Source organism: Odocoileus virginianus, chromosome 10 (assembly GCF_023699985.2).
Source record: "Odocoileus virginianus isolate 20LAN1187 ecotype Illinois chromosome 10, Ovbor_1.2, whole genome shotgun sequence".
Classification (NCBI taxonomy): Eukaryota; Metazoa; Chordata; class Mammalia; order Artiodactyla; family Cervidae; genus Odocoileus; species Odocoileus virginianus.
The window spans coordinates 6,428,878-6,452,896 of record NC_069683.1 but is presented as its reverse complement, the minus strand read 5'-3'; the positions used below and the strand labels follow the sequence as shown (position 1 = coordinate 6,452,896).

The 24,019-nt window shown below is 53.6% G+C and overlaps 2 protein-coding genes across 2 annotated transcripts in view; both read right to left on the bottom strand.

The window, feature by feature from the left end:
* Positions 1–24,019, bottom strand: part of CAPN5 (calpain 5) — a 55,584-nt gene that overhangs the window by 11,091 nt on the left and 20,474 nt on the right. Inside the window, exons 3-5 of the mRNA XM_020897568.2 lie at positions 20,988–21,119; positions 3,679–3,887; positions 349–541 (exon numbers count right to left, since the gene is read on the bottom strand). Of these exons, the coding sequence (XP_020753227.2) occupies positions 349–541; positions 3,679–3,887; positions 20,988–21,119 (534 nt within the window). The remainder of the gene's footprint in view (positions 1–348; positions 542–3,678; positions 3,888–20,987; positions 21,120–24,019) is intronic.
* On the bottom strand, positions 12,578–14,560 carry OMP (olfactory marker protein). Its single transcript, XM_070472840.1, has one exon. It carries the CDS (start codon positions 14,552–14,554, stop codon positions 14,063–14,065), a length of 492 nt encoding a protein of 163 aa, XP_070328941.1. The 5' UTR covers positions 14,555–14,560; the 3' UTR covers positions 12,578–14,062.

The window sequence follows — 24,019 nt, the reverse complement described above, 5'->3', positions numbered from 1 at the left end:
CAGGCGGAAGGGGCTCCCTCCCCTCTTCCAGCCACCTCATGGCTTGACTGTTTCTAAGCTTGGCTGAGGGACTCTCAAATGTACAGACACCCATCTCTCCAATACGAGAGGGCCAGAATGGGGGTGCTGGTTGAACAGTGTGGGCAAGGCCTTACGGCAGGGGGCCTGAGGCTTGTGCTGTCCAGCCCTGGGAAGGGGCTGCACCCTCTAACTGCTCCCCTCCTCCCATGAGGCCGAGGATCTGATTTATGAGCCAACCTGGGTAGGGGCTCTGCCTGGGAAGCCATAGTCACCCCCAACCCCAAGGGTTGTAGGGGTAGCCTCTGGGGCTTGTCTCTCTGTGCTCACCTTGATGGAGGCGCTGATGAGGCCTCCCCGGCTATGCACTTTCAGCACACGCTCAAAGAGCTGGTTCCTCTTGGCCTCATCATTGGCAAAGTCACCCTCGGTCAGGTCGATGGGCTCAGAAACCCCACCTGTGAAGTCCACCAGCGCATCCGCTGTGTTGCCTCCATCCAGAGCCTGGTAACAGCCCGCCAGCCTGGAAGCAATGTAGAAAGAACTCCTAGCTCACATTCCCCAGCCTTATAGGGGAGATTTCTGAGACTCAGAGAGGTCAAGAGAACCACTGAGGTCACACAGCAGGTCACACAACAGAGCCAATTCCAAAACTCAGGTCTCCAGCTCCAAGGCCAACATCCATCCCGTGAACCACACCATTTTGTCACTCAAATTCCCCTTTGCCTTCACAGCCTCATCTTCAAAAATTAGCTGTCTAGAAATCCAGCAATTCTTTTCAAAATTGTTAAAAGTTCATTATGTCTTTTGACGTATCATTTCTGGATGACTAACATTATTAATAACAATGTAAAACTGGAAATCATCTAAATGTCTAACAACAGGGAATTGATTTTAAAAGCTAATGCTGCATCTCAACTCTGGAACATTAAGCAGCCATTGAGCAACACGCTAAAGGAATTCTTACTGCAGGGAAAATGCTAGTGCTTTCTTATGACATTTGAAAAAGCAATACAGTCGGATTCCAATTCTGTCTACAACGTATACAATAATTCATTTCAAAAAGATTAAGTATCTACTCCAGGTGGCTCAGTGGAAAGAATCTGTCTGCCAATGCAGGAGACGTACGAGATGCAAGTTCGATCCCTGGAGCCAAGAAGATCTCCTGGAGAGGAAATGGCAACCCACTCCAGTATCTTTGCCTAGAGAATGGACAGAGGAGCCTGGCGAGCTACTGTCCATGGGATTGCAAAGAGTTGGACACGACTGAGCAACGGAGCACAATACCACATGGGCAACGTGTCAGATGCTAGAGACACAGCTGTGACTCCTTTAGGGTTGGGATCTTAAAGGAAGAATACTGAATATGAATGTGAGAAGCATAATGGGATATATGGCAAAATGCCATTTCATATGCCCACAGAACAGTAGCACAGGTTTTGCAGAGTAACCAACAAACAAAAGAGGCATCAAAGATGTGAGAAGAGCTGCCAGTGGTGGAGGAGGGTGTGGGGAGAGCAAAGCGAGGAAATGGAGACACGCAGAGGGGGCGGGCCTGGAGGGAACAATGTCACGCTGTCCCGAGCAGAGGAGCTGCCTCACTTATTAATCCAGATGGCCCAGAAGTGGGAAGCAGAGAGCAGCGGCCTAGGAGACTATGTAGGAATATGGGAGAGTTTTATTATCCTCTGCATGGCTTTCTGTATTTTCTGGATGTGCTGCAACAGATACGTATTCATTTCATAATTTTAAAAGTAAACAAATTAAAAAACAAACAAACAAATAAGCATAAACTGTACAGCCCTCTGTGGAAAACAGCTTGGTGGTTACTCAAAAGTGTAAACACAGGGACTTTCCTGGTGGTCCAGTGGTTAAGACTCCATGCGCCCAATGCGGGGGGCATGGGTTCAAACCCTGGTCAAGGAACTAAGATCCTGCATGATGCATGGCACAACCAAAATAAATGAATAAATAAATAAAAATACTTTACAAATTTTTTTTTTTTAATGTAAACACAGAACTACAATATGACTCAGGAATTAATGCCAAGATACTGGATTGGTCAAAAAACTCATTCAGGTTTTTCTGTAAGAAGTTATGGAAAAACCTGAATGATCTTTTCAGCCAATCCAATACAAATTCCAAAGAACTTAAAGCAGACAGTCGAACAGATGTTTGCACACCAATGTTCATAGCAACATTATTCATAATACTAAGCATGTGGAAACAACCCAAGTGTCCATCAACAGACAAACATAAACAAAACGTAGCACATACATACAACAGAATACCACTCAGCCATAAAGAGGAACAGAATTTCGATATATGCTACAACATTGATGGACCCAGAAAACATTATGCTAACTGAAATAAGGCAAACACAGGAGGATAAATATTCCACTTATATGAGCTACCTGGAACAGGGAAATTCACTGAGACAAAAATGCAGAATGGAGGTTCCCAGGGTTGAGAGAAGGGATAAAAAGGGAGTTACTGTTTAGCGGGTAACAGAGTTTATGTTGAAGATGATGAAAAACCATCACCGTCTACACTGGCTACAGACAGTGATGACGGGTACAGAGCATTGTGACTGTAACTGATGCCACTGAACTGTATACTTACACATGGTCAAAATGATAAATGTTATACTTCGGGCAATTTTTTAAAATTGTAAAATATTTTTTAAAAATAATAAAACTTTTATTTAAAAAAAAAAAGAGAGAGCAAGCCTACCAACTCACTAAATAGGTCTCCCAGATGGGAGAGGAGCCTACACCTAGGACCCTGGTGACCAAGTGGCCACCAGGGGGCGGGTTTGCTTTCTTAAGATTAAAAATGGAAAAAAGAAAAATAAATAAAAATGGAAGCTTCCTTAATAGGTTTGTTTTTGATGATAGAGTTTTCGTTTTTCCATTTACAGTTACACACACACACACACACACACACACACACTGTCCCAGGAGAGGGACAAATGCGTCTGGAAAGAGGAACCAGGGAGAGGCTCCTACAGATCCAGCAACTGGTCTCTGATCCTGCTGGGCGCCCCAGGCCTGCACCTGTTCTGCAGGGTCTGGACAGGTCACTCCACCTCAAAGCCTTCCACAGCTCAGCAAACCTTTGCTCAAAGCCGTGCTGGCAAGACGGGGCCTGGCAGAAGGAGGGCTCAGCAAAGCTAGAATGGCTGGATAGCCTGGTGGACAGACCAATGGGCAGAGGAGGGGGAGGCCCGGAGAGCAGGAAAGGCAGGGGTTTGGCCCAGCCTCCTCGACCAGCCTCGATAGCACAACCCCAACAGGGCCTCCAAGGAGGGCTTGGCAACTCGGATCTTTGGAAAAGAACCATCGACTGAAATGGAGCTGCTGGCTCTGCCCCCCGCTACCTGCAGGACATCTTGCCTGGGCCTCCGTGTTCCCAGGTAGAAGCGAGAGTAACTATATGAGAACCCAGCACCAGGTGCCCAGGGGCCCTTCGGTCCGGGCCTCCACCGCACCTGGCGAAGGTTCCACTGGCTGTGCTCTGGGTTCCAGGCTCTGAACTTGCTGTGTCTGCACCTGCCCCTCACCTCTCTGCACGTGGCACTGCAGCGAGAGGAAGACCCCCAGAGCCCATGAACAGTGCCACCCCAGCCTGGCCGCCCACCCACCCACCACTGGCACCTACTTAGCATAGGCCTTCTCCACCAGGGCACACCAGAACTCATTGCGGGAGCTGGAGTGGCAGTAGATAAGCTGGTTGTTGACCGTGGGCAGCCGGTCATCGATGACCACATCCACCCACTCCCCGAAGCGCCAGAAGTGGAAGTGGAAGATGCCCGCGTAGGCATTGGGCTTCTCGGGGTCCCACTCCTGCTCCTTCCAGTCTGGGATGACCTGGATGGGGAGAGAGGCAGGATGGGGACACAATCAGGGTCACAGCCAGCTTCCTGAGGAAGTGGGAATCAAATGGAAAGGAATACTGGGTTCACTCCCCATGGCTGCCATGAACCAATGCGAGTCCTTCTTAGCTCTGGGCCCCTGTGTCCCCATGCTTGCAGGGACTAGAGGCTCCCTGAGGCCCTGTCATACTAAGATTCTATGAGTTTCCCCCCCCTTCCTCATGCCTCCATCTGCATGGCCCTCAGAAATATAGCACATTCATCCCAGTCCTGCCTGGTCAGTGGTACCATTAGAAGCCCCCTCCTCACGTCCTGCCCAAGCCAGAAGCCAGCAGTCACACTAGCCTCCCCTCTTTCCCTTTCTCCATCCAACCTGAGCACCCACATTCTTTGAAAATCCATCTCCTCCTCTCCATCCCTTGGCACCGCCCTGGCCCAGTCCTCCATCTCCTCACCGCAGGACACGGTAACAGCATCAGTAGCCACACCCACCCCTGCAAAGCACAGCAGCAGAGAGAGCTGTCTGATCAGGTCACTTCCCTGGAAAATAAGGTCCAAACCCTTAATGTGCTGTCCTTACCCCCACCTCCCCAGGCTCATTTCTCTACCCTCATCCACCCCAGTCTCCACCCACTGTGCCCTGCTCCAGGCTTTGGTTAGAAACTCTGTGCCTGCTCTTCCTCCAGCTGACTCTCAATGGTCCTTTAGGGACCTCCTCCTCCAGGAAGCCCTCCTTGACTCTTCAGACTAGGCCAGCACACCTATCTATCTCATGGCCCCTGGCGCTTCTCCTCTGAGACACCTTCCCCAGTTATAATTACACAAGTGTGTGATGTTGTGTGCAGTGCTGATACTGTCACTGGAATGTCACCTATCTCAGTCAGTCAGGCAGAGACATGTCAGTCTTGGTCTTGCTATCCATCCAGCACCTGGACCAGAGAGGGTCCTTAATAAACGTGGTGAAGTGAAAGTTGCTCAGTCGTGTCCGACTCTTTGCGACCCCATGGACTATACAGTCCATGGAATTCTCCAGGCCAGAATACTGGAGTGGGTAGCCTTTCCCTTCTCCAGGGGATCTTCCCAACCCAGGGATCGAACCCAGGTCTCCTGCATTGCAGGTGGATTCTTTACCAGCTGAGCTACAAGGGAAGCCCAATAAATGTGATAACTGAATGTATAAGTCCAAAGGCATTCACTGGGACTCTTAATAATATTATTTATGTAGCATCTTAGAACTCCATAAATAATCCATGGAGTTTACCAAATCTCTGACCTCCATGGAGTATCTCAGTTGAATTCTCACAACCACCCCATGAACAGCTGACTATTATAACCATCCTTACTTTACAGATGAGAAAATCAAGGCTCAGAAGGGCACGCAACTTGTCCGGGGTCACATAACTAGAAAATATACACATCCTTTGGAGGCAGGCAGACCTGGGTTTGAAGCCAGGATTCAACACAGGTCTGTCTGTTTCCAAATACTGAGTTCTGTATCAGTGTGCACCACTCTGCACCCAGAGGGATGCTGGCACCAAGGACCCAGGTGATTCAGACATGGTTCCTGCCCTGGGCAGGCTCCCAGTCTAGAAGGAAAGGCAGGCATGCAGGCAAGTGCTGAGGCTGACACGGGGTACATGGTGGGCCATGGAGAAAAGGAAGAGGTGGGCCTGACCCTGGAGGGCCAGCAGCAGCTTCTGAGCGGCTGTCCTGAGAGCTGATCCCTCCTGAGCAGATGCAGACAAAGAGAGGCAACCTGGGGCAGCAGGAAGTGGAAGGCAGGGAAACACCTCACCCTACCGAGTCAAGGGATCTGCTGGCCCTTCTGAACACAGGACCCAGAAGAGCCAAACCCCATCAAGACCATAAGAAGTTCCTTCTAGAAGAAAATTACTCCCAGGTATGGGGGTGGGCATGCAGGCATCTGAGCTGAGAAGCCCGAGATGTATCAGGAGGCTGTAAACCCCAAGACACAGACCAGCCTGAACACAGAGATGGAGGCCAAAATCTATTCCCAACCCCCACCCTCATTAAGGATGCTTTTGTTTACACGCCTCTTACCATCAACAGGGATGCTGGCAAAGAGGAACCCTCCCTAGTGGGACACTTGAGACCAAGAAAATGAAACTGCTTAGCACAGTGAGAGGTGCCCCAGCCACCAATGGAGCCCTGCTAAGGGCCACGGTGCCCAGAACACTCGGGCAGTCTTCTGAGGGGCGGAGCAGGAAGGCGCAGGCAGAGGCCACCCACGGGCACAGGCAGGATTCACACTCAGGGCTTCAGAGCCTAAACAGCGTCCAGAACCCAGCAGGGACTCGAGACAAGCTGGTCCCTTTGCAGTCACCTCTGCGTCCCTTCTCAATGAAAACTCCTAGGCTGGCCTCTGTCCCAATCCCGGCATGCTTCCTCACACTTGATTTCAGGACAGAAAAGTGTATCAAAACTGGGGTGCATGCAGGGGCCCAGAGCAACGGGGAGCCATAAGCTGGGAACACTGGCCCGGCCACTGCGCCCGCCCCCTCTCCTCCCCACTCTGAAAGCTCTGGACTGCGTGGGATGGGGTGGGGGGAGCCCTCACGGGAGCTGAGAGTTATCACTGGGGCCACAAGGGGATCATTAGGCAAACCCAGGGCTCGTCTCTGAACTCTCTGTGACTCAAGAGGCAGCTAATGAGGCTCCAGGGCCTGTGATGCAGAGTCAGGGATCCCTGTGGGCTTCAATTTCCTTCCCACATCACAGCCCTTGACCTCCAGGCCAGCCTTCTCACCCCTCAGCCCCTCCCTCTGCCCGCCAGGATACGGAGTGAGAGGAGGGTGAGCTGCCACAGGCACACAAACCAAACACCCTCTAGACCAGCGGTCCTAACTCCCTGACCATGGAGCAGTGCCATGGCCTATTATGAACCAGGCCACACATCAGGAGAGGCAGGCCCGCGAGTGGAGTGTCCATCTGTATTGACAAGCCACCCATGAAGGCCTCCCTGATGGCCCAGCAGTAAAGAATCCACCTGCAATGCAGGAGATGCGGGTTCGATCCCTGAGTGGGGAAGATCCCTGGAGGATGAAATGGCAACCTACTCCAGTATTCTTGCTTGGAAGAAAATTTCCATGGACAGAGCAGGCTAATGGGCTGCAGTCCATGGGGTTGCAAAGGCAGACACGACTGAGTGATTAAGCACGTGAACATCCATAGCTTGCATTACCACCTGTGAGCTCCGCCTCCTGTCAGATCAGGGGCAGCATTAGATTCTCACAGGAGCGAGAACCCTGCTGTAATGAACCTGAATCACCCCGTAACCATCTCCCCTCCACCCCATCCATGGAACAGTTGTCTTCCACGAAACAGATCCCTGGTGCCAAAAAGATTGGGGACAGCTGCTCTAGACTACATCCGGTCATGCAAGAAATCAAGGAGGTAATCAAAAAATTAAGGACCAATCTGAAGAAGCTCCTACTAGCCATAGACGGGCCAAGCTGAGCAGCCATAAGGACAATGACTGTGATGAGTGAAAACACATCCAATATGTTCAAATTCATGAGATCATGATGATACTAACACAAACAAATAATTAGTCACTAGTGGAGGGTGGCAAGGAATCAACTGATTTTTTTGAAACTGGAAAGTGAAGGGGGAGAAAAAAATCCTGACTTTTCTATACAGTGTTATAAAGTACCACTTTAAAGTAACCACTATAAAGATGAAGGGAGGCCTTTATATGGTGATGAATCCCAGCTAAGAAAAGAGGAAGAAATTAAGAATATCACCCTCCTACTCTCTTGCAACCACTGACAAATGATGGATTTAGGCAATCATGGCTTCTAAACTCCCCTTAGGAATGTGGATGGTTTCCATGTCACAGAAGAGAGAGATAACCAGAGATGATGTACCGCCTGAGAGAACTTCACTCATGAAGCCGTTGCACCAAAAACATTGTGCCTGAACCTTATCATGCCCCCAGAGGTAAGTCCCACTTCACAGGAAATGCAGAGTACAAACATTAGTCAACACCCTGAAAACATAGCCTGCAAAATCTAGATGGTTGGAAACCACAGGATAAGTGAGATGTCTTCAGCAAATAAATTGCAAGGGAAAAAAACATGAAAAGATGAAGGAGAACCACCAGACTGAAGTAATGGACCTTTGTTTGGATTTGATTCAAACTGTAAAACATCCATGCAAACATTTATGACACAAACTGGAAATCAGAACTTTTGCCGGATATTTGATGGTGGTAAGGAATTACTGTAAAATTATTTCAGCTACGTTACAGTATTATGTTTATGGGGTTTTGCTTTGTTTCAAACAAGTCCTTATCTTTCAGAGATGCATCCAGAAATATTTACAGAGGAAATGATATGCTGCCTCAGGAGAGAGGGTTGTGGTGGCTCAGACAGGTAAAGAATCCACCTGCAATGCAGGAGACCAGCGTTCAATCTCTGGGTCGGGAAGATTTCGTCGAGCAGGGAATGGCAACCCATTCCAGTATTCTTGTCTGGAGAATTCCATGGACAGAGGAGCCTGACGAGCTACAGTCCATGGGGTCACAAAGAGTCAGACGCAACTGAGCTACTAACACACTAGGGGAGAGAAGTCTACAGAGGAGACAAAGATCAACCATGAGTTAGCAATTGCTGAGATGGAGCGACGGACACAAGGGCTCACTAGGCTGTCTCCCTGCTCTAGAGTGTCTACAGCTGAAAAGCTCCATCGCCATGGACACCAGCTCCCTGGCCCAGCATTCAAAGCCCTGCAGGCAGCTCTCAGCTTCACCCCTGAACATTGCTTCCCTCAGGCCCCACAGGAATCTACACCCTGGGATGTAGATTCCAGGGTGTAGATTCAGGACACCTCAACCTGGAACAGGTGGCTCCCTCTGCTGGCCACACCCCAGACCGCATCCCTTAGGGGCCTCCTGACCCCACCGTCCCCTGGGGCACCCGCAGGCAGCCCCTCCTCCAAGTTCCTTCCCACGTGGCCAGGCCCAGCTCCACAGCTGGCTGTCTTCCCAGGAGGAAAATCCATAACTGATGGCGGCAGCGAGGCCCTGGCCAGCTGGGGAGTTTGTGCACGCTAGTGGTACGAAAGAAAAAAGAAAACAGAGTTGGTTTGCCTAAGAGAGCACTCTAAAATAGGGCTGGGAGGTCACTGAGCAAGTGTGACTTATGCATGCCTCTGCCCACACGGAATCTGAACTTTGACCACTTCTTGTTTTAATGCAGCCATCCAGAACGTCTGCCCAGTGTTCCAGAAACTCAAAGATATTTATTGGATCCTTTACCCTAAAACAACTCGTGACAGTCTAGCCCTTGAGGACAAATATTTCCTTTAACAATCTTATGGCTATTGCCTTTACAAGCCCCTGACTTTCTCTTCCCTGGAACACTCTTTCAGTTCTGTCTAACGCTGTATCTCCCAAGGAGTCCACATCTACCTACCCTCCTTCCAAGACTGTAAGCACTAAAATGCATCAACTGTGGAGGGCTGTGCACACATGAGGGGTCATCCCTGGTGGTGTGTGGGGTACATGATGTGTGCAACCTTGGGGTAACCTGGTCAACCTCCCTCCCAAGAGGAGAAAGGAAAACCTTGACAACAGCCCACTGGGCAGATGGGAAAAACAAGGCCTGAAAGGGCTGAGCTACCTCCTTGGGCTGACGAGGCAGTGAGGCAAGAACTCAGTGGGATTGCAAGCAACCTCACACATAGGTGGCCCTAATGGTAAATAATCCTCCTGCCAATCCAAGAGACATGAGACATGGGTTCGATCCCTGGGTCGGAAAGATCCCCTGGAGGAGGGCATGGCAATCCACTCCAGGATTTTTGTCTGGAGAATCCCATGGACGGAGGAGCCTAGTGGGGCTACAGTCCATAGGATCGCAAAGAGTCAGAAACTACTGAAGCGACTCAGCATGCACACCCATTCAGCCACCCACTGCAGAATCACCCAGAAACTTCAAAGCCTCCCCGATGGGTGGGCCCCCGTGCCCCTTGGAGCCCTGGCACCTGGACTCCTCCCCCTTTCCTTATTGGGGCTTTCCCTGAGGAACTCTCACCCAGACCCAAGTGGCTGGGTTCAAATCCTGCTGGACTCTGGGCCAGTGAGTGAACGCCCATGTGTGAGTACACAGAAGCATGCATGTGTATGTGAAAGTCAGTATGGGCATCAGTGTGCTTCTGTGCAAGTGTGTGTGCGCGCATGTGTGTGTCTGCTCGTGTGGCAGAGAGGGGACACCCTACAGATTTCTGCCTGCGACCCCAGCCACGGTGGGTTTCCTGCATTCATTACCCAACTCGGGTGAGGCGAGCCACAGGCCTCAACACGAAAGAGCCCCTGGTTCTTCTGAGCATCTGAAGTTTCTCAATTCTCAGCTTCTGATTTCAAGAGTCTCAAACTCCTGAGTTTCAGATGCCATGACAAGAAGAGGCCAGGAAGATGGGTAACCCCCCACCCCCTACCCCCTTGGGAGGAGAGCCCCGTGGCTCACCACCCAGAGAGCAGGGCGCTGATACACCAGCAGGGGGCGCTAGGGATCCCTGTTCACAAGAGTGGGCCCAGCCAGATACTCAGACAGAGCCCTGGGCGGCCTCCTCCCGCAGGGCTCCCAGGCTAGACTGGAGGGCTGGAGGTCCCCTCCACTGGGCCGCTCTGAGCCTGGTGACGTGAAGAGACTCCACTCCACCAAGCCCACTTTCTCCAACCAGAGCAGGCCTGGACCCTGCCGTGCCTCCACCTCACTGTGCTGCCTCAGGCAATGCACCTCAGACAATGCACCTCACCTCTCGGCACCGTGCTCTCCTCCTCAGTAAACAGTTCCTCTCACTCTCCTCTCAGAATCACTGTGAAAAGTGGGACCCCGTGTCTGCAGTGACTGAGAAAGTATTTACAATGAGCAGACCCAGAGAGGAAGCCCGTGTGCCACTCAGGAAGCTCAGCACTTTGCTAACTCATTTCTTCCTCACAACGACCCTACACGGGAGGTACCATTACAAGCTCCCACAGAACGTCAGATGAGAAAACAGACTCAAAAATGGTCTCCTGGGGTCACAGAGGTGGTGGCTGGTGGCAGGGCCCCTCACACTACCCTACTCTGGCTCAGCGGGAGGCACGAGCTCAGGAAACGGCAGGTCCGCTGCTGGGGGTTTCTCACGGGCTCCTTGGAAAGCGTGTCCTCACCTCACATTCCCTGCCCTCCTCCCAGCCCAGTCTCGGAATCAGAACCAGGCCTTCTACTGCTGCTCCCTGGGGGGCGGGAGGGTTGGTTTCCTCTCTCGGTTTCCAGCCCCCCACCCCCCCACACACACACACCTCCCAAAAGCATCTTCAGGAGTGGATGGAGGCTGTGGCTGGACGGTGGGGCTTGGGGAAGAGGCTGCTCTGGGCAGGGCTCTGGGGTGGAGGAAGACGGGGCTGCGAGACCTGCCTGGGGGTTGTTCTGAAGCAAAACCCGAAGAGTGGCCTCTGAAGCGAGGCCTGACCTTGTCTCTGGGGAGAAACCAGCCTCACCCGGGGCCTGAGTCCTCCGGTGGGATGGCGGCATCGCCCCTGCCCATTCCAGGGGGCCAGTGTCATGGGATCAAAGGTCCACAGATCCAGAGCTTGGTTCACATATACACCCTCCCCGGCCCTCCACATCCGCTGTGACTTCACGCAGGCAGCTTCCTCCCTGGGCTTCTGTTGTCACTGTCCAAACACTGAGTAAGGGGCGGGCTCAGTTGGGGCACTAAGGCGTCATGGTGACATGGGCCTTATCCGGTCAGCGGGGCAGGAATGCAAGGGCTTCACGGAAGTAGGCTGTTCCCTTTAGAAAGTCTGAGGCTGGGGGAGAGGCAAGGCCTGCCTGAGGACAGGCAGCAAATCAGTGACCGAGGCCAGATGAAACCTGGGCACAGGCCTGACCCTACCTACCCCTGAGCCACTGTCCTGTCCCGCCTGCCCCCTGCCCAGCCACCCTGCAAGGGAGGGAGACTCAAGATGGAGCCTGACTTGGTGAGGTCCCCCCATCCCCTCTCGGCGCCCCCTGCCTCCCTGAGGCCTCACACGGAGGCTGGTCTGGGAGCCACTGGAGAAAAAACTGTCAGGGGTGTTGGTTCCTGGCTGGGTGTCAGGGCACCTGGTTTCAAATTCCATCCTGACATCTGATCTTGGGCCAGTCACCTGCCTGCTCGGGGACTCGTCCCTGAAAGCAGTGGCGGGAGGAGAGGGCAGGACTGTGGAGAGGGCCCAGGGAAGGGGTGGCTCCTGACAAGAGAACGCACACCACGAGGCGGGGCACACAGACTTTATTGGGGACGCACAGTGGCCACGGCAGAGGCACTCACGCCTGCGTGGGGCAGACGTGGTGGGGGTACAAGCAGGCTGCATCAGGAGGGTCCCCAGAGCTGCGGGGAGAGGTCAAGCAAAGACAGAAGGGCTGGGCCATCTGCCGGGGTCTGGCCTCCAGGCTCTCTCGGAGTCAGCAGAGAGCAGGCAGGAATCCTAGCATGTCCCGGAATAGAACCCTGAGCCTTGAGTTAGGACGGGCCATTGCTCACATCACATCAAACTTTCCAGTGAAGAATCCTACTCCAGCTGCTTCCACTTGCTTGCCTCTGAAGCCGGGGGGCTGGGGGGGGGGGGGTTGGGAGAGTGGGGGGTTGGGAGGATTTGGGGGGGTAGGGGGGCCTGCCCTCCCAGCAGCGCCGATCACTGGGGTTGGCTCTCACCCTCCATCTCTCACTGCCTCTGTTCCCAGGGCCCTCCAACCCCTCGACAGCTCTGCCTCTTGAGCAAACTATCACAGGCACATCCCTGACCAAAAAAAAAAAAGAAGGGCTAGCCTGGAGATACTTCCTGAGGCGCCCTTGGCTGATGCCAGAACTCTGGGCCTGTGTAGTGTGAAGGGGAGTGAGGCGTGGGGGCTGGAACTGAATCTGCTGGCAACTGTGCCTCAGTTTCCCTCTCTGGTGAGTGGGTTGCAACCTCTGAGGCCAGAGTTCCACCGTCACACCACACTGCCACCCCCAGCCCGTTTCTGACCATCAGCTGTCACAACTACTCTCCCAGGCCATGTCCATCCCCACCCTTTGACTCCACCAAAGACACTGCGCCGGAACGATACTCTCACCATCTCCCAACAGTCACTCAGTAAGAGCCTGACGTCCCAGCAAGCCCCAGAGATGCTACTGCCTCCGGTTCCAGGACTCTGGACCCCTCTATCCAGCTCCCCCCGACCCCGGCAGAGGGAAATCTGCTTACTATACTGCTCCCCACTTCACTGCATGAACCTCTCCCAGCTCAGAAGCACCCCATCCCCAGTGCCACCCTGATCAAGCTCCTGCTAAAGGCCACCAGGCAACCAGCTGGGTGATTATATGATAGATCATCTAAAGTCAGACTTGTTCACAGGGCAGATACAGAATATATCCAAATGAACAGTGTGATCCCTCTTGATATACATATATATGTATAGACAGACAGATGTCCCCCTTCACTTCTCCCCTCCTGAAGTCATTCTTAGAAGAACAAGAGTTGGTCTGCCCAGCCCCCAGCATGCCAGCCACTCCCCATGCCCAAATCAGCCCCCACAGCACCCCGGCCGGATGTGTTAAGAGTAAGGTGTCGTGGGACCAAACAAGGTACCCAGAGAAGCGCCTTCCTGGATTCTCAGGCTGGGTGTTCACGTCCGGACACGGACTCCAGGGAAAGGCTTTGTGGCCAGGAGGGTAGCAAATGCCTGTTTGCCAGACTCTCCAAGGAGGCTGCTCTGTCGTCTCTGCCTCTCTGTCTCTGGAGGAAGCCGGAAGGCTGGTTCTTTAGTTATGTCTCTCTCTGCCTGTTGCTGATTCTATCTTGGTCTCTCTCAGTTTCTCCCAGCGATGGAGCAGACAGAAGGCAATCTCCCATGGCCTCTCATCTTCCCACACTGGCCCTGACCAGGCCACCACAGTCTACAGCAGAAGCAGTGGCAGCCAGCTTAGCTTCTAGACTACAAAGAGTTTGCATCTTCCTCCCATGAGCGGGGAGCATCAGCACCAGGGAAAGGAGAGGAGGAAGGACGCAGGCTCGGTCCGGCCAAGCAAGTACAGGCCAGTAGCTAGAAGATAATGTCCCCAAACACACACCTGGGGTGGTGGGGAGTGCAGGGGGCAAGCAAGTGGGCAAGGGGAGGGCGTGGCAACCAGCTGCTGCCATCAGAGCTGGTTAAAGACCACGGAAGCCTTGAGGTTGGCGGGCTCGAGGCCCTCGCTGAAGGTGATGAGGAAGTACATGACCTTGCGGATCTTGGCCAGGTCGGACAGGCGCTCCCCAAACTCCAGGGCGTCGGCCTCATTCCAGTCCATGGCCTCCGAGTCCTCCTTGCGCCAGAAGATGGCCGCGGGGTCGAGCAGCTGCCGCGTCATGAGGTTGGTGAGGTCGGGCGTCCAGTTCTGGGAGGTGCCCGTGATGGTGACCTTGCCCGGCTGGTCCAGCACGACGTCCCAGCGCTCAAACTGCAGCCTGTGCTGCTGGATGAAGTCAATGCGGTACACGGACTCGGCCGGCCGCAGCAGCTTCTCGCCATCCTGGCGCTTCTGCCCGCGCAGCTTCAGGCTCTCCACGCGCAGCCGCATCTGCTTGGTCAGGTCCCGGTCCAGGACTAAAGGCATGCTGAGCTGCGAAGGCTTCGGCTCGTCCTCCGCCATGGCCCACTTGCTACTGCTGCTGCGGCCGCCTCCACCGTCTGGGAGCCTAGTGGACTGGGGCTCACCGCCGAGGCAAGAGGCCACCAAAGAGGGGCCCCGCCTCCCCTACTGACTCTCCCCTTGCCCCACCCCCTTTGCCACTGGCTCTTCCCTGCCCCACCCAGTCTTCCAAACGGGGTGCCTAGGAGGGCGGGATCCCCAATGCCATCTCCTCTGCTCGTCGCAGAAGTGGTAACGGAGGCGCTGCAAGCAGGCAGGCAGGACAGCGGCAGGCTCCTCGGGGACCAACTGCTGATGTCAATTGCTGTGGCAACCGCCCTGGCTACCACGGATGGGCCGGGAGCTGACTTGTTGTGAAGAGGGAGCATTGCTTACAGGCAGTTAGAGGGCCAGAGGTGGGGGGCCAGTGCTCACGGTGGGGAGAGGCTGAAGAACCCCTGGCAGGAGTCGGGGGGTGCAGAACAAGTACCAGAGGGGCCCACCAATTTGAGATTTGGCAATCCATTCCAGTATCCTTGCCTGGAGAATTCCATGGACAGAAGAGCCTGGTTGCTACCGTCCGTGGGATCACAAAGAGCAGACACGACTGAGGGACTAATACTTTCACACTTTTCACTTCACTAAGCCAAACCTCGAAGCCCTCCTCGACACAGCCTTACCTTTACCCCTCCACACCCAATTGCCAAGGCCTTCTCCTCTCCATCCCAGCTAAGGGTCTCTCACCTAGACTCACGTTCTCAAACTTTAGGGAGCATCACAGTCACCTGCAGGACTTAAAACACAGTTTGCTGGGCCCCACCCCAGACTTTCAGATTTAATCTGTTTCTGATGAGGCCTAAGAATCTGTGTTTCATCCCAGGTGCTGCTGCTGCTGCTGCTAGTCCAGGAACTGTGTTCTGAGAATCACTGACCCAGTCTACAGCCATACCACCCTGAATGCACCTGATCTCATCTGATCTTGGGAGCTAAGCAGAGTCAGGCCTGGTTAGTACTTGGATGGGAGAATCACTGACCCAGATGATTCCTGCCTGCTGGCCCTGCCTCAGCCCTGCACTGCATGGCAACCGCACGCCCAGAAATCTCCTCTACTAAAATCCCACCACATATTACACCTGTATCAAGCCTCAGTTTCCCCCAGGAGACTTAAGGCTGTGGAAGAATCTGCGAAATGTTTATATACTCAGTACCTGAGGGGGAACCAGGAGCTCTGCTATTATATGTGGGCAAACGTAAGAAATGGAGTATGTGAGTGTAGTTGGGGGTGGGGTGAGGGAGAAGGGAAACTGCCATGACGTGCCACACACAGAGAGAGGACAGAAGCACAGGCCAAAGGGTAATAACTGAGAACAATCAAGGGTCTAGTGGACCACGTGTGTGTTCAGTCGCTTTAGGTGTGTCTGATTCACTGCGACACCATAGACTGTAGCCCTCCAGGCTCCTCTGTCCATGGGATTCTCCAGGCAAGAATACTGGCCTGGGTTGCCATGCCCTCTTCCAGGGGATTTTCCCAACCCAGAGATCAAGCCTCGGTCTCCTGAATTATAGGCAAATTCTTCACCACTAAGGCACCGGGGAGGCCCCTAGTGGACCACAAGCATTTTGTTGTTTAGTCACTCAGTCACGTCCAATTCTTTGCGACACCATGGACTGCAGCACACCAGGCCTGCTTGTCCCTCACCATCTCCTGGAGCTTGCTCAAACTCATGTCCATTGAGTCAGTGATGCCATCCAACCATCTCATCCTCTGTCAGCCCCTTCTCCTCCCACCTTCAATCTTTCCCAGCATCAGGATCTTTTCAAATGAGTCAGGTCTTCACATCAGGTGGCCGAAGTATTGGAGTTTCAGCTTCAGCATCAGTCCTTCTGAACATTCAGGACTGATTTCCTTTAGGATGGACTGGTTGGATCTCCTTGCAGTCCAAGGGACTCTCAAGAGTCTCCTCCAACACCACAGTTCAAAAGTATCAATTCTTCAGTGCTCAGCCTTTTTTATGGTCCAACTCTCACATGACTACTGGAAAAACCATAGCTTTGACTAGATGGACCTTTGTTGGCAAAGTAATGTCTCTGCTTTTTAATATGCTGTCTAGGTTGGTCATAGCTTTTCTTCCAAGGAGCAAGCCTCTTTTAATTTCATGGCTGCAGTCACCATTTGCAGTGATTTTGGAGCCCAAGAAAATAAAATCTCTCACTATTTCCATTGTTTCCCCATCTATTTGCCATGAAGTGATGAGACTAGATGCTATGATCTTCATTTTTTGAATGTTGAGTTTTTAAACCAGCTTTTTTCACTCCTCTTTCACTTTCATCAAGAGGCTCTTTAGTTCTTCTTCACTTTCTGCCATACAGGTAGTGTCATCTGCATATCTGAGGTTGTTGATATTTCTCTCAGCAATCTTGATTCCAGCTTGTGCTTCATCCAGCCTGGCATTTCTCATGATGTACTCTGCATAGAAGTTAAATAAGCAGGGTGAAAATATACAAGTTTGTTGTATTTCTGTCCCAATTTTGAACCAGTTCATTGTTCCATGTCCGGTTCTAACTGTTGCTTCTTGACCTACATACAGATTTCTCAGGAGGCAGGTAAGGTGGTCTGGTATTCCATCTCTTGAAGAATTTTCCAGTTTGTTGTGATCCACACAGTCAAAAGCTTTAGTGTAGTCAATGAAGCATAAATAGATGTTTTTCTGGAATCCTCTTGCTTTTTTATGATTCAGTGGATGTTAGCAATTTGATCTCTGGTTCCTCTCCCTTTTCTAAATTCAGCTTGAACATCTGGAAGTTCTCAGTCCACATACTGTTGAAGCCTAGCTTGCAGAATTTTGAGCATTACTTTGCTAGCATGTGAAATGAATGTAACTGTGTGGTAGCTTGAACATTCTTTGGCATTGCCCTTCCTTGGGACTGGAGTGAAAATTAACTTCTCCCAGTCCTGTGACACCTACTGAGTTTTCCAAATTTGCTGGCAAATTTTACCTGTCCCCGGTACCCACAATGGTACAGGCAGAGTTGGTGCTCAATTTCCACGTGGTGAATGAACTGCCATATGATAAAGGGCAGGGATTGCTCAGATAGCAGTGCAGGTGTGGGAGAGGAAACATTTTTAAATGGAACCAAAAGGCTGCTCGGGCTTCCCAGGTGGCACTAGTGGTAAAGAACCTGCCTGCCAATGCAGGAACTATAAGAGACGCAGGTTCCATCTCTGGGTCGGGAAGATCCCCTGGAAGAGGGCATGGCAACCCACTCCAGTATGCGTGCCTGGAGAATCTCATGGACAGAGGAGCCTGGTGGGCTACAGTCCATGGGGTTGCACAGAGTCGGACACGATTGAAGTGACTTAGCACAGGACAAAAGACTGCTCAACCCTGCCACCAGGTGCCTCCCACAGGCCCTGGGCCAGGATGCCCAGCTCCCACCACTCACTCTCAGACACCCAGGCACCCCACTGAGTTTCTCCTCCTGCTCTACTTTGGCCAGGGAGGCAGCTAACTCCTCCTGGGCCCAGGCACCCTACGGCTTAGCACAGGGATCAAAGCTGCCCCTGCGCCCAAGCCAGGCTCCCGGGGAGGTGAACTCACCTGGCGTGGGCCAGGCCAGGCTAATGGCAAATGCCCCACTCTCCTCTCACATCCTGACTTCTGGTCCACAAAACCTGGTCACCTGAGGTCCACTGCCCTGCCCTCAGGGAACACACAGTCATGTTGTGGAGGCAATAATGCCCCCCACTAAGGATCCCATGGGGTGGGGGATGCTGCTGTCAAGATGCATCCAGCAGAACAGAGAAACAGATGGGAGCCCAGAGGAGGGGCACTGGATGGAGTGGGCATTTAATGCACACAGGTTGCCTCTACATGCCATGGGCTTACCCCCATTCCCATCCCATGAGTTCCTGTAACCCCACCACCACCCTGGGGACTGGAAAGATCAGGTTTACACAGAGGTCACACGCAGGAACGTGACCAGCCCCAGGTCACACAACTAGCAAGAAACCCAACCAAAATCAAACCCGGGTTTGGCTGGTTCAAATCCTGTGCCTGTTGGCCCCAGGCTCTGTCCAATACGAGAGGGAAAGGGGTGGCTTCCTGGAGGAGGGGGCATGTGTGTCAAGGGCATGATGTGCCTGCGTCTGAGGCTCAGCACTCCCAGAGTGTGAGGCGGGAGAGGTAGCAGGGGTGCACCCCATCCCATTCCATGAAGAAAACAGGGCGGGGCAGGGGAGGCCCTGCAGGGCAACCGGCCCAGCAAGTGAGGGGTGACAACAAACAGGGCCCAGTCAGCAGGGACAGGGCGGGAGGCAAGAACCAGTAATGAGCTCCCCAGGGCCTCATGCCTCCTGCCAGGACCCAGGGGCTGTCACCACAGCAGCACCAGAAGGCAGAGCGCAATTAGTCTGGTGCGGCCCGCCCTGCCCCAACCTCCCAGGGACCCAAGCTGATGGAGATTCCACCCCCGAAGCCTCCAGACCAGTCAGGTGGATGCCCTGAAACACCCTGCAGGAAGAACCTGCAGCCCAGAGATAAACACAGGCCTGCCCGCGGTCACACAGCATCAATGACAAGCCTCTTGTCTGCAGGTCCAGGGCCCCTTTTTCCGCTTACTAGGTGGGGAGTTTCACCAGGGGCCAGGCCCAGAGCAGGGCCCATAGTGAGCTGGAGCTTCTCTCTACAAATAACCAGACAGCCCATTCCCTGGGAAGGACACAGAGGACCAGGCTCCGGCCCCACTGCAGGCCCCCAGGAAGCCTGAGATAGCAAGACCCGCTGCAGGGCTGCTTGTCCGTCATGAGGTCATGAGGTCCAACAGTCTCGGGAAGGGCTGGGTTCTCAAAACTTTCTTGAGCCCGCTCTGTGCCAGGCTCCTGCTGGGCTCAGAGAGAAGATATGTTAGACCAGCTCTGCCCCTGGGGAGCTCACCTCAAGAGGGGAGATCAAAGATAAACAGGCAATTACAGGGCAAGGGGAAGGTGTGGGGCCAGCCCCAAGGGTTCCCAAGTGCCACTGCCAGCCCCAGACTGAGCCCTACCTAGCTTGGAGGCTGCGCACCTTGTTCTGGGTTCAGAGCAGGGGGCTGGAGCCTGGAGGGGTAGAGGGGGGGCAACTCTCCCCCCTAGAGAACAGCACCGGGCCCCCACCCTCTCTGGGCCAATGAGGCTCTTGGAGGCCCTTCCAGTTCAGATGCCCCCTGACCACCCACATCAACAGGTCTCAGCAGAGGCCTCTGCTGAGGGCCCTAGGGCAAAAAACTTCCCGTATCCCACAGGACCACTGGGACCAGGTCCCAGGCATGCCCGCTCGGGGTGGCTTTGAGAGGTCACACCCCTATTCAGAAGACATGACAACAGAACGCCTACGACAGTCCCAGCCTAGGGCGAGGACACGGTGCCCTCTGAAGGCTGAGGGACAATTTGGGACGAGAACAAACACCTGCTCCTTGCACCCTGCTTGCACCCATGATGGGAATCTGAATTATCACAGCACTGGCTCCCGCAGGCACCACTCCCAGTACCGCACTGTGCAAGTCCGTTTAAGGACAGTACCTTGTTCCACTCTCACAGCTGCCTGAGAGGGAGCTACTCTGATACCCCGACTTTTTGGATGAGTAAACTGAGGTTAATTATAAAGCTACGAAATGGCAAGGCTGGGTCTCCCACCTGAGCCCAGAAGACTCAGGTGCCCGGTGCTCTTAAGCCTTGCTCTACAGAAAAAGCAGGAAGGATAGGAATGAGAAATGGGCAATGACTTGAATCTGCTGGTGTGGGAACCCAGGAAGCAGTCCCTGTCAATGATTCTTTAGCAATCACAGCTCCAGCCTCCTAGCCTCCCCACCTTCCCTGGAGGGAACGCTGTTGGATTTAAGAGCTGCACTGCCAAATGCATCCACAAGAGGGCGAAGTGTCGGGACCTCGAGCCCATTCTTTGCACCCGAAAACCTGATCGTCCTGGTCCAGAACATCGGCTGCTTGGAGCCATGAATCACGACACGAGATTGTCTGCATCACTCCCGCTGAACAAGTGAGAAGAGTGAGGCCCTGAGAAGGACATGGACTGGCCAAGGTACACAGCAGGTCCTGACAGGGGTCTCCTGAGCCCCAGGTAGTAGAGGCTCCACACGACACATGATTCAGACAGTTCCCACATTTCATAGGTGCCTATTCTGCCAAGTGGCTCCAGGGACACTGTGGGCCCCCCAAGAGTCACAAGGGGATGTGTCAGAACTGGGAGCTATAGATTCCCAGCACCCACCCCTGAGTGGAGGGGGAGGGGAAGGCAATTTTGAGGTTCAGACAATACTGGGGAGCCCTGGCATCACCCCACCCCTGCTCAGGCTGTTATCAAGTCTTACCTACTCATTCAGGCCCCACCTCCCCCATCTGGTGGTGAGGGCGCCAGGCTGATTAAGTCTCCCCAGCACCCCCACCCTACCCAGGCCTCACCTTTTGCCACAGTGACTCGCGGGAAGCGAGGGATGAACAGGCCGCCACAAACCAGCAGTTGCCCACCTGGCCCTGGTGCAGGTCGTGGGAGCTGATGCCATCCACAAAGAGGCGGGGATCCTCGCAGATGTCCTGCGGAGAAGCCAAGAGGAGACCTTAGTGTCTACGTGGGAGATCGGCCGGTCTGCCCTGGACAACTGGGGCCCTGGGTCAAGTCTCCCCAAACCCAGCTTCCCCCAGGGCCGCTCTGAAAGCCCCTCTCCCCTCCCCTGGCTCTGGTCCTCTGCCAGAGTCTGGGTGATGAGCAAACTCTGTGGAAGGACATCGGGGGCCTGGAGCAGGGCCACCACCTCCCTCCTGCCCCCTGCGGTCTTCCCTGACCAGCAAGGACTAGTGCCCATCATCCGCCAGCACCAGCAGCCCTGTGGGCCCATCCCTGCCAGCTCTCGGGGGCCCACCATCACCAGGTGGGACGAGGTACAGGGCAGAAACACACCAAAATGAAACATGACGAGTGCAAAGGGCAGGGGGAAGCGGGGAGACAGACGACCATGCCAGAGCCCATGTGGGCGCATCTTCAGACTCTCATCTGACATTCACCCCACCCACGCAGTGTGGCCTTGGTTTTGTTTTCATTTTACTTCTTTTTTAATGTTTTTTTTTAAATTGTGGTAAAAGTCACATAATATAAAACATAGCATTTTAACAATATTTAACTGTTCAGTGGCATTAAATACTTTCACACTGCTGGGCAACTTTCACTATCATCCATCTCCCGGATTTTTCACCTTCCTAAACTGAAACTCTAGCCTCGTTTAACACTTAACTCCCCATCCCCCCTCTCCATCCCACCACCTGGCCCCTGGGGCATCTACCAATGTACTTTCTGACTCTATGAATTTGACTCTTGTAGATACCACGTATAAATGTGGCATTGCTATTCCATTTTATGGATGAGGAATGGAGGTTCAGAGAGAGGCAGTGACTTTCAAGGGCACACAGCAAGCCAAAGCCAAGCAGAACTGAGCAGATACGCCCAGAGTTCCCAGAGTGCCTCCCCAGACCCCTCCTCCTCACCCATCAGCTTCTTCCCTCCACTGCTTGCTCTCCAAGGGGAGGTGGGGAGGTGCCACAATAGGGGGTGGAGGAGGTAAACACTGAGGCATGCCTTCCTCCCTGCTGGCACCGTGATCTATCCTCACCACGCATGGTCCTGAGAGGTGGGCACTGTGCTCATTTTACAGATGAGGAAACTGAGGCCCAGACAGGTTGAACAACATGCCCCAGCCACACAGCACAAGCCTGCTTCCACTTCAGCGGCTGCTCCTAAACCAGTTCAGTATTCACAGAGCTATTGAGGTCCTACCACAAGTAGCCAGCAGAGGGTAGCACAGTCAGGAAGACAGATTTCAAATTCCTGCTGTGCGATTTTGGGCCAATGGCTCAACCTCTCTGAGCCTCCGTTTCCTGCCCTGTGCAAAGGAGGCAGACTATTATGCTTGCAGGGCTTTGTAAGGACTCCACAGGTCACAGAGGCAGGGGGAAAGTGAAAGTGAAAGTGTTAGTCACTCAGTCGTGTCTGACTCTTTTTGTCTCCATGGACTGTAGCCCACCATGCTCCACTGTCCATGAAATTGTCCAGGCAAGAATACTGGAGTGGGTTGAGGCAGGGGAACATGGGGCAAAGAGCTATCAGCTCTCACTAAGGTGTTCAGGTCTTCTGTTGCCACCTCTGCCTGGGAAAATCAAGAGTTTGGCAGGGCCAGACTGAGGACATGAGCACTCCAGATGGGATTTCAGGGTGACCCAGGGCCAAGCTGCAAGGCAGCTCCCCCAGAGTACGGACCGACCATGGACTGCCGGATGCCACAGGTCTGAGTAACACTGCCCCAGGTCACGGAAACCCAGTGAGTCTGGAAACACAGTGAGCTCTCGGGAAGCCCTCCTTGTCTTATCTCCCAGGCCCAGCCCGGCATTCTGAGCCTAGCCAGAGGAAGCCATGACTCAGCATCTGCCTCTCTGGGGTCAGCAGGACAAGTGTGGAGGGAGGCTTCATACCTGGAGGACCCAGTCATATCCCCACCATGAGAAGAGACAGCTGCTGCCTGGCATCCCAGGAAGTGATCTCCAAGGCACCCCTCCCCATGCTGGGCCCTGCCCAGAGACAGGACCACCCATTCCACAGATGAGGATGCCAAGGTCCGGCAGCAGGCGGTGACGTGCAGGGTCACAGGGCAAGTGGACAGATGAGACAAGCCTAGCCTTGGGACAGAGCTCTCCTCCTCACTAAGCCGCACCTCCAAGGCAGCCTGTGGGCGGGTCTAGCCACCCCCTGCCTGACCCTCCGGCCCCAGGACTGGGCTCTGGCTGCTGGGAGACTGAGCTTGGGGGGTCAGGAATCCTGGTTCCAGTCTCAGCCTTGCCCTGACTCACTGTGAGGCAGCACAGACTGGGGGGCAAACCCTCCAGTCCGAGAGGGAGCAGAGAGGAGGAGGTGGTCTAGGGTGTGTTCCCAATACCAGGAGAGGTGTGGGTCTGCCAGTTTAAGACAGAGAAACCACTAGAAGTTGGAGGCACCTGGGGCCACCTTGGGACACTCTGAACGGAACAATCAGAAACAGCTGCAATGACTGGGCACCAGCTGTGTGCCTAGCTATGCAGAACAACCCTGTGAGATAGGTATGGTTAACATCTCCAACTTACAGATGAGGAAACCAAGGCACAGAGATTAAGTCATTTGTGAAAGGCCATGGCGGAAAAGATGAACTGAGAATCCAATCTAGACAGTTAGCTCTGGAGCCTCCATCTGGACCAGGACTTGTGAGTGACAAAGCCACTGTCCCTTCCCCACCCCCCTGCACCTGTCCTTAGCCCAGCATGGGGGACTTGCTATATGGCAATAAGACCAAGGAGTCAGGGGCAGCGCAGACCCTCACCCTTGTCACTATAGGGCCTGACTTCTCAAGACCCATGTTTGTCCTCCGACCTGTCCTGGGCCATCAGCTAGGCACGGAGCACAGAGCCAGTTAGAA

Coding starts and splice junctions, on each gene's coding strand:
- OMP (XM_070472840.1), bottom strand. CDS start 14,554: ATGGCGGAGGACGAGCCGAAGCCTTCGCAGCTCAGCATGCCTTTAGTC.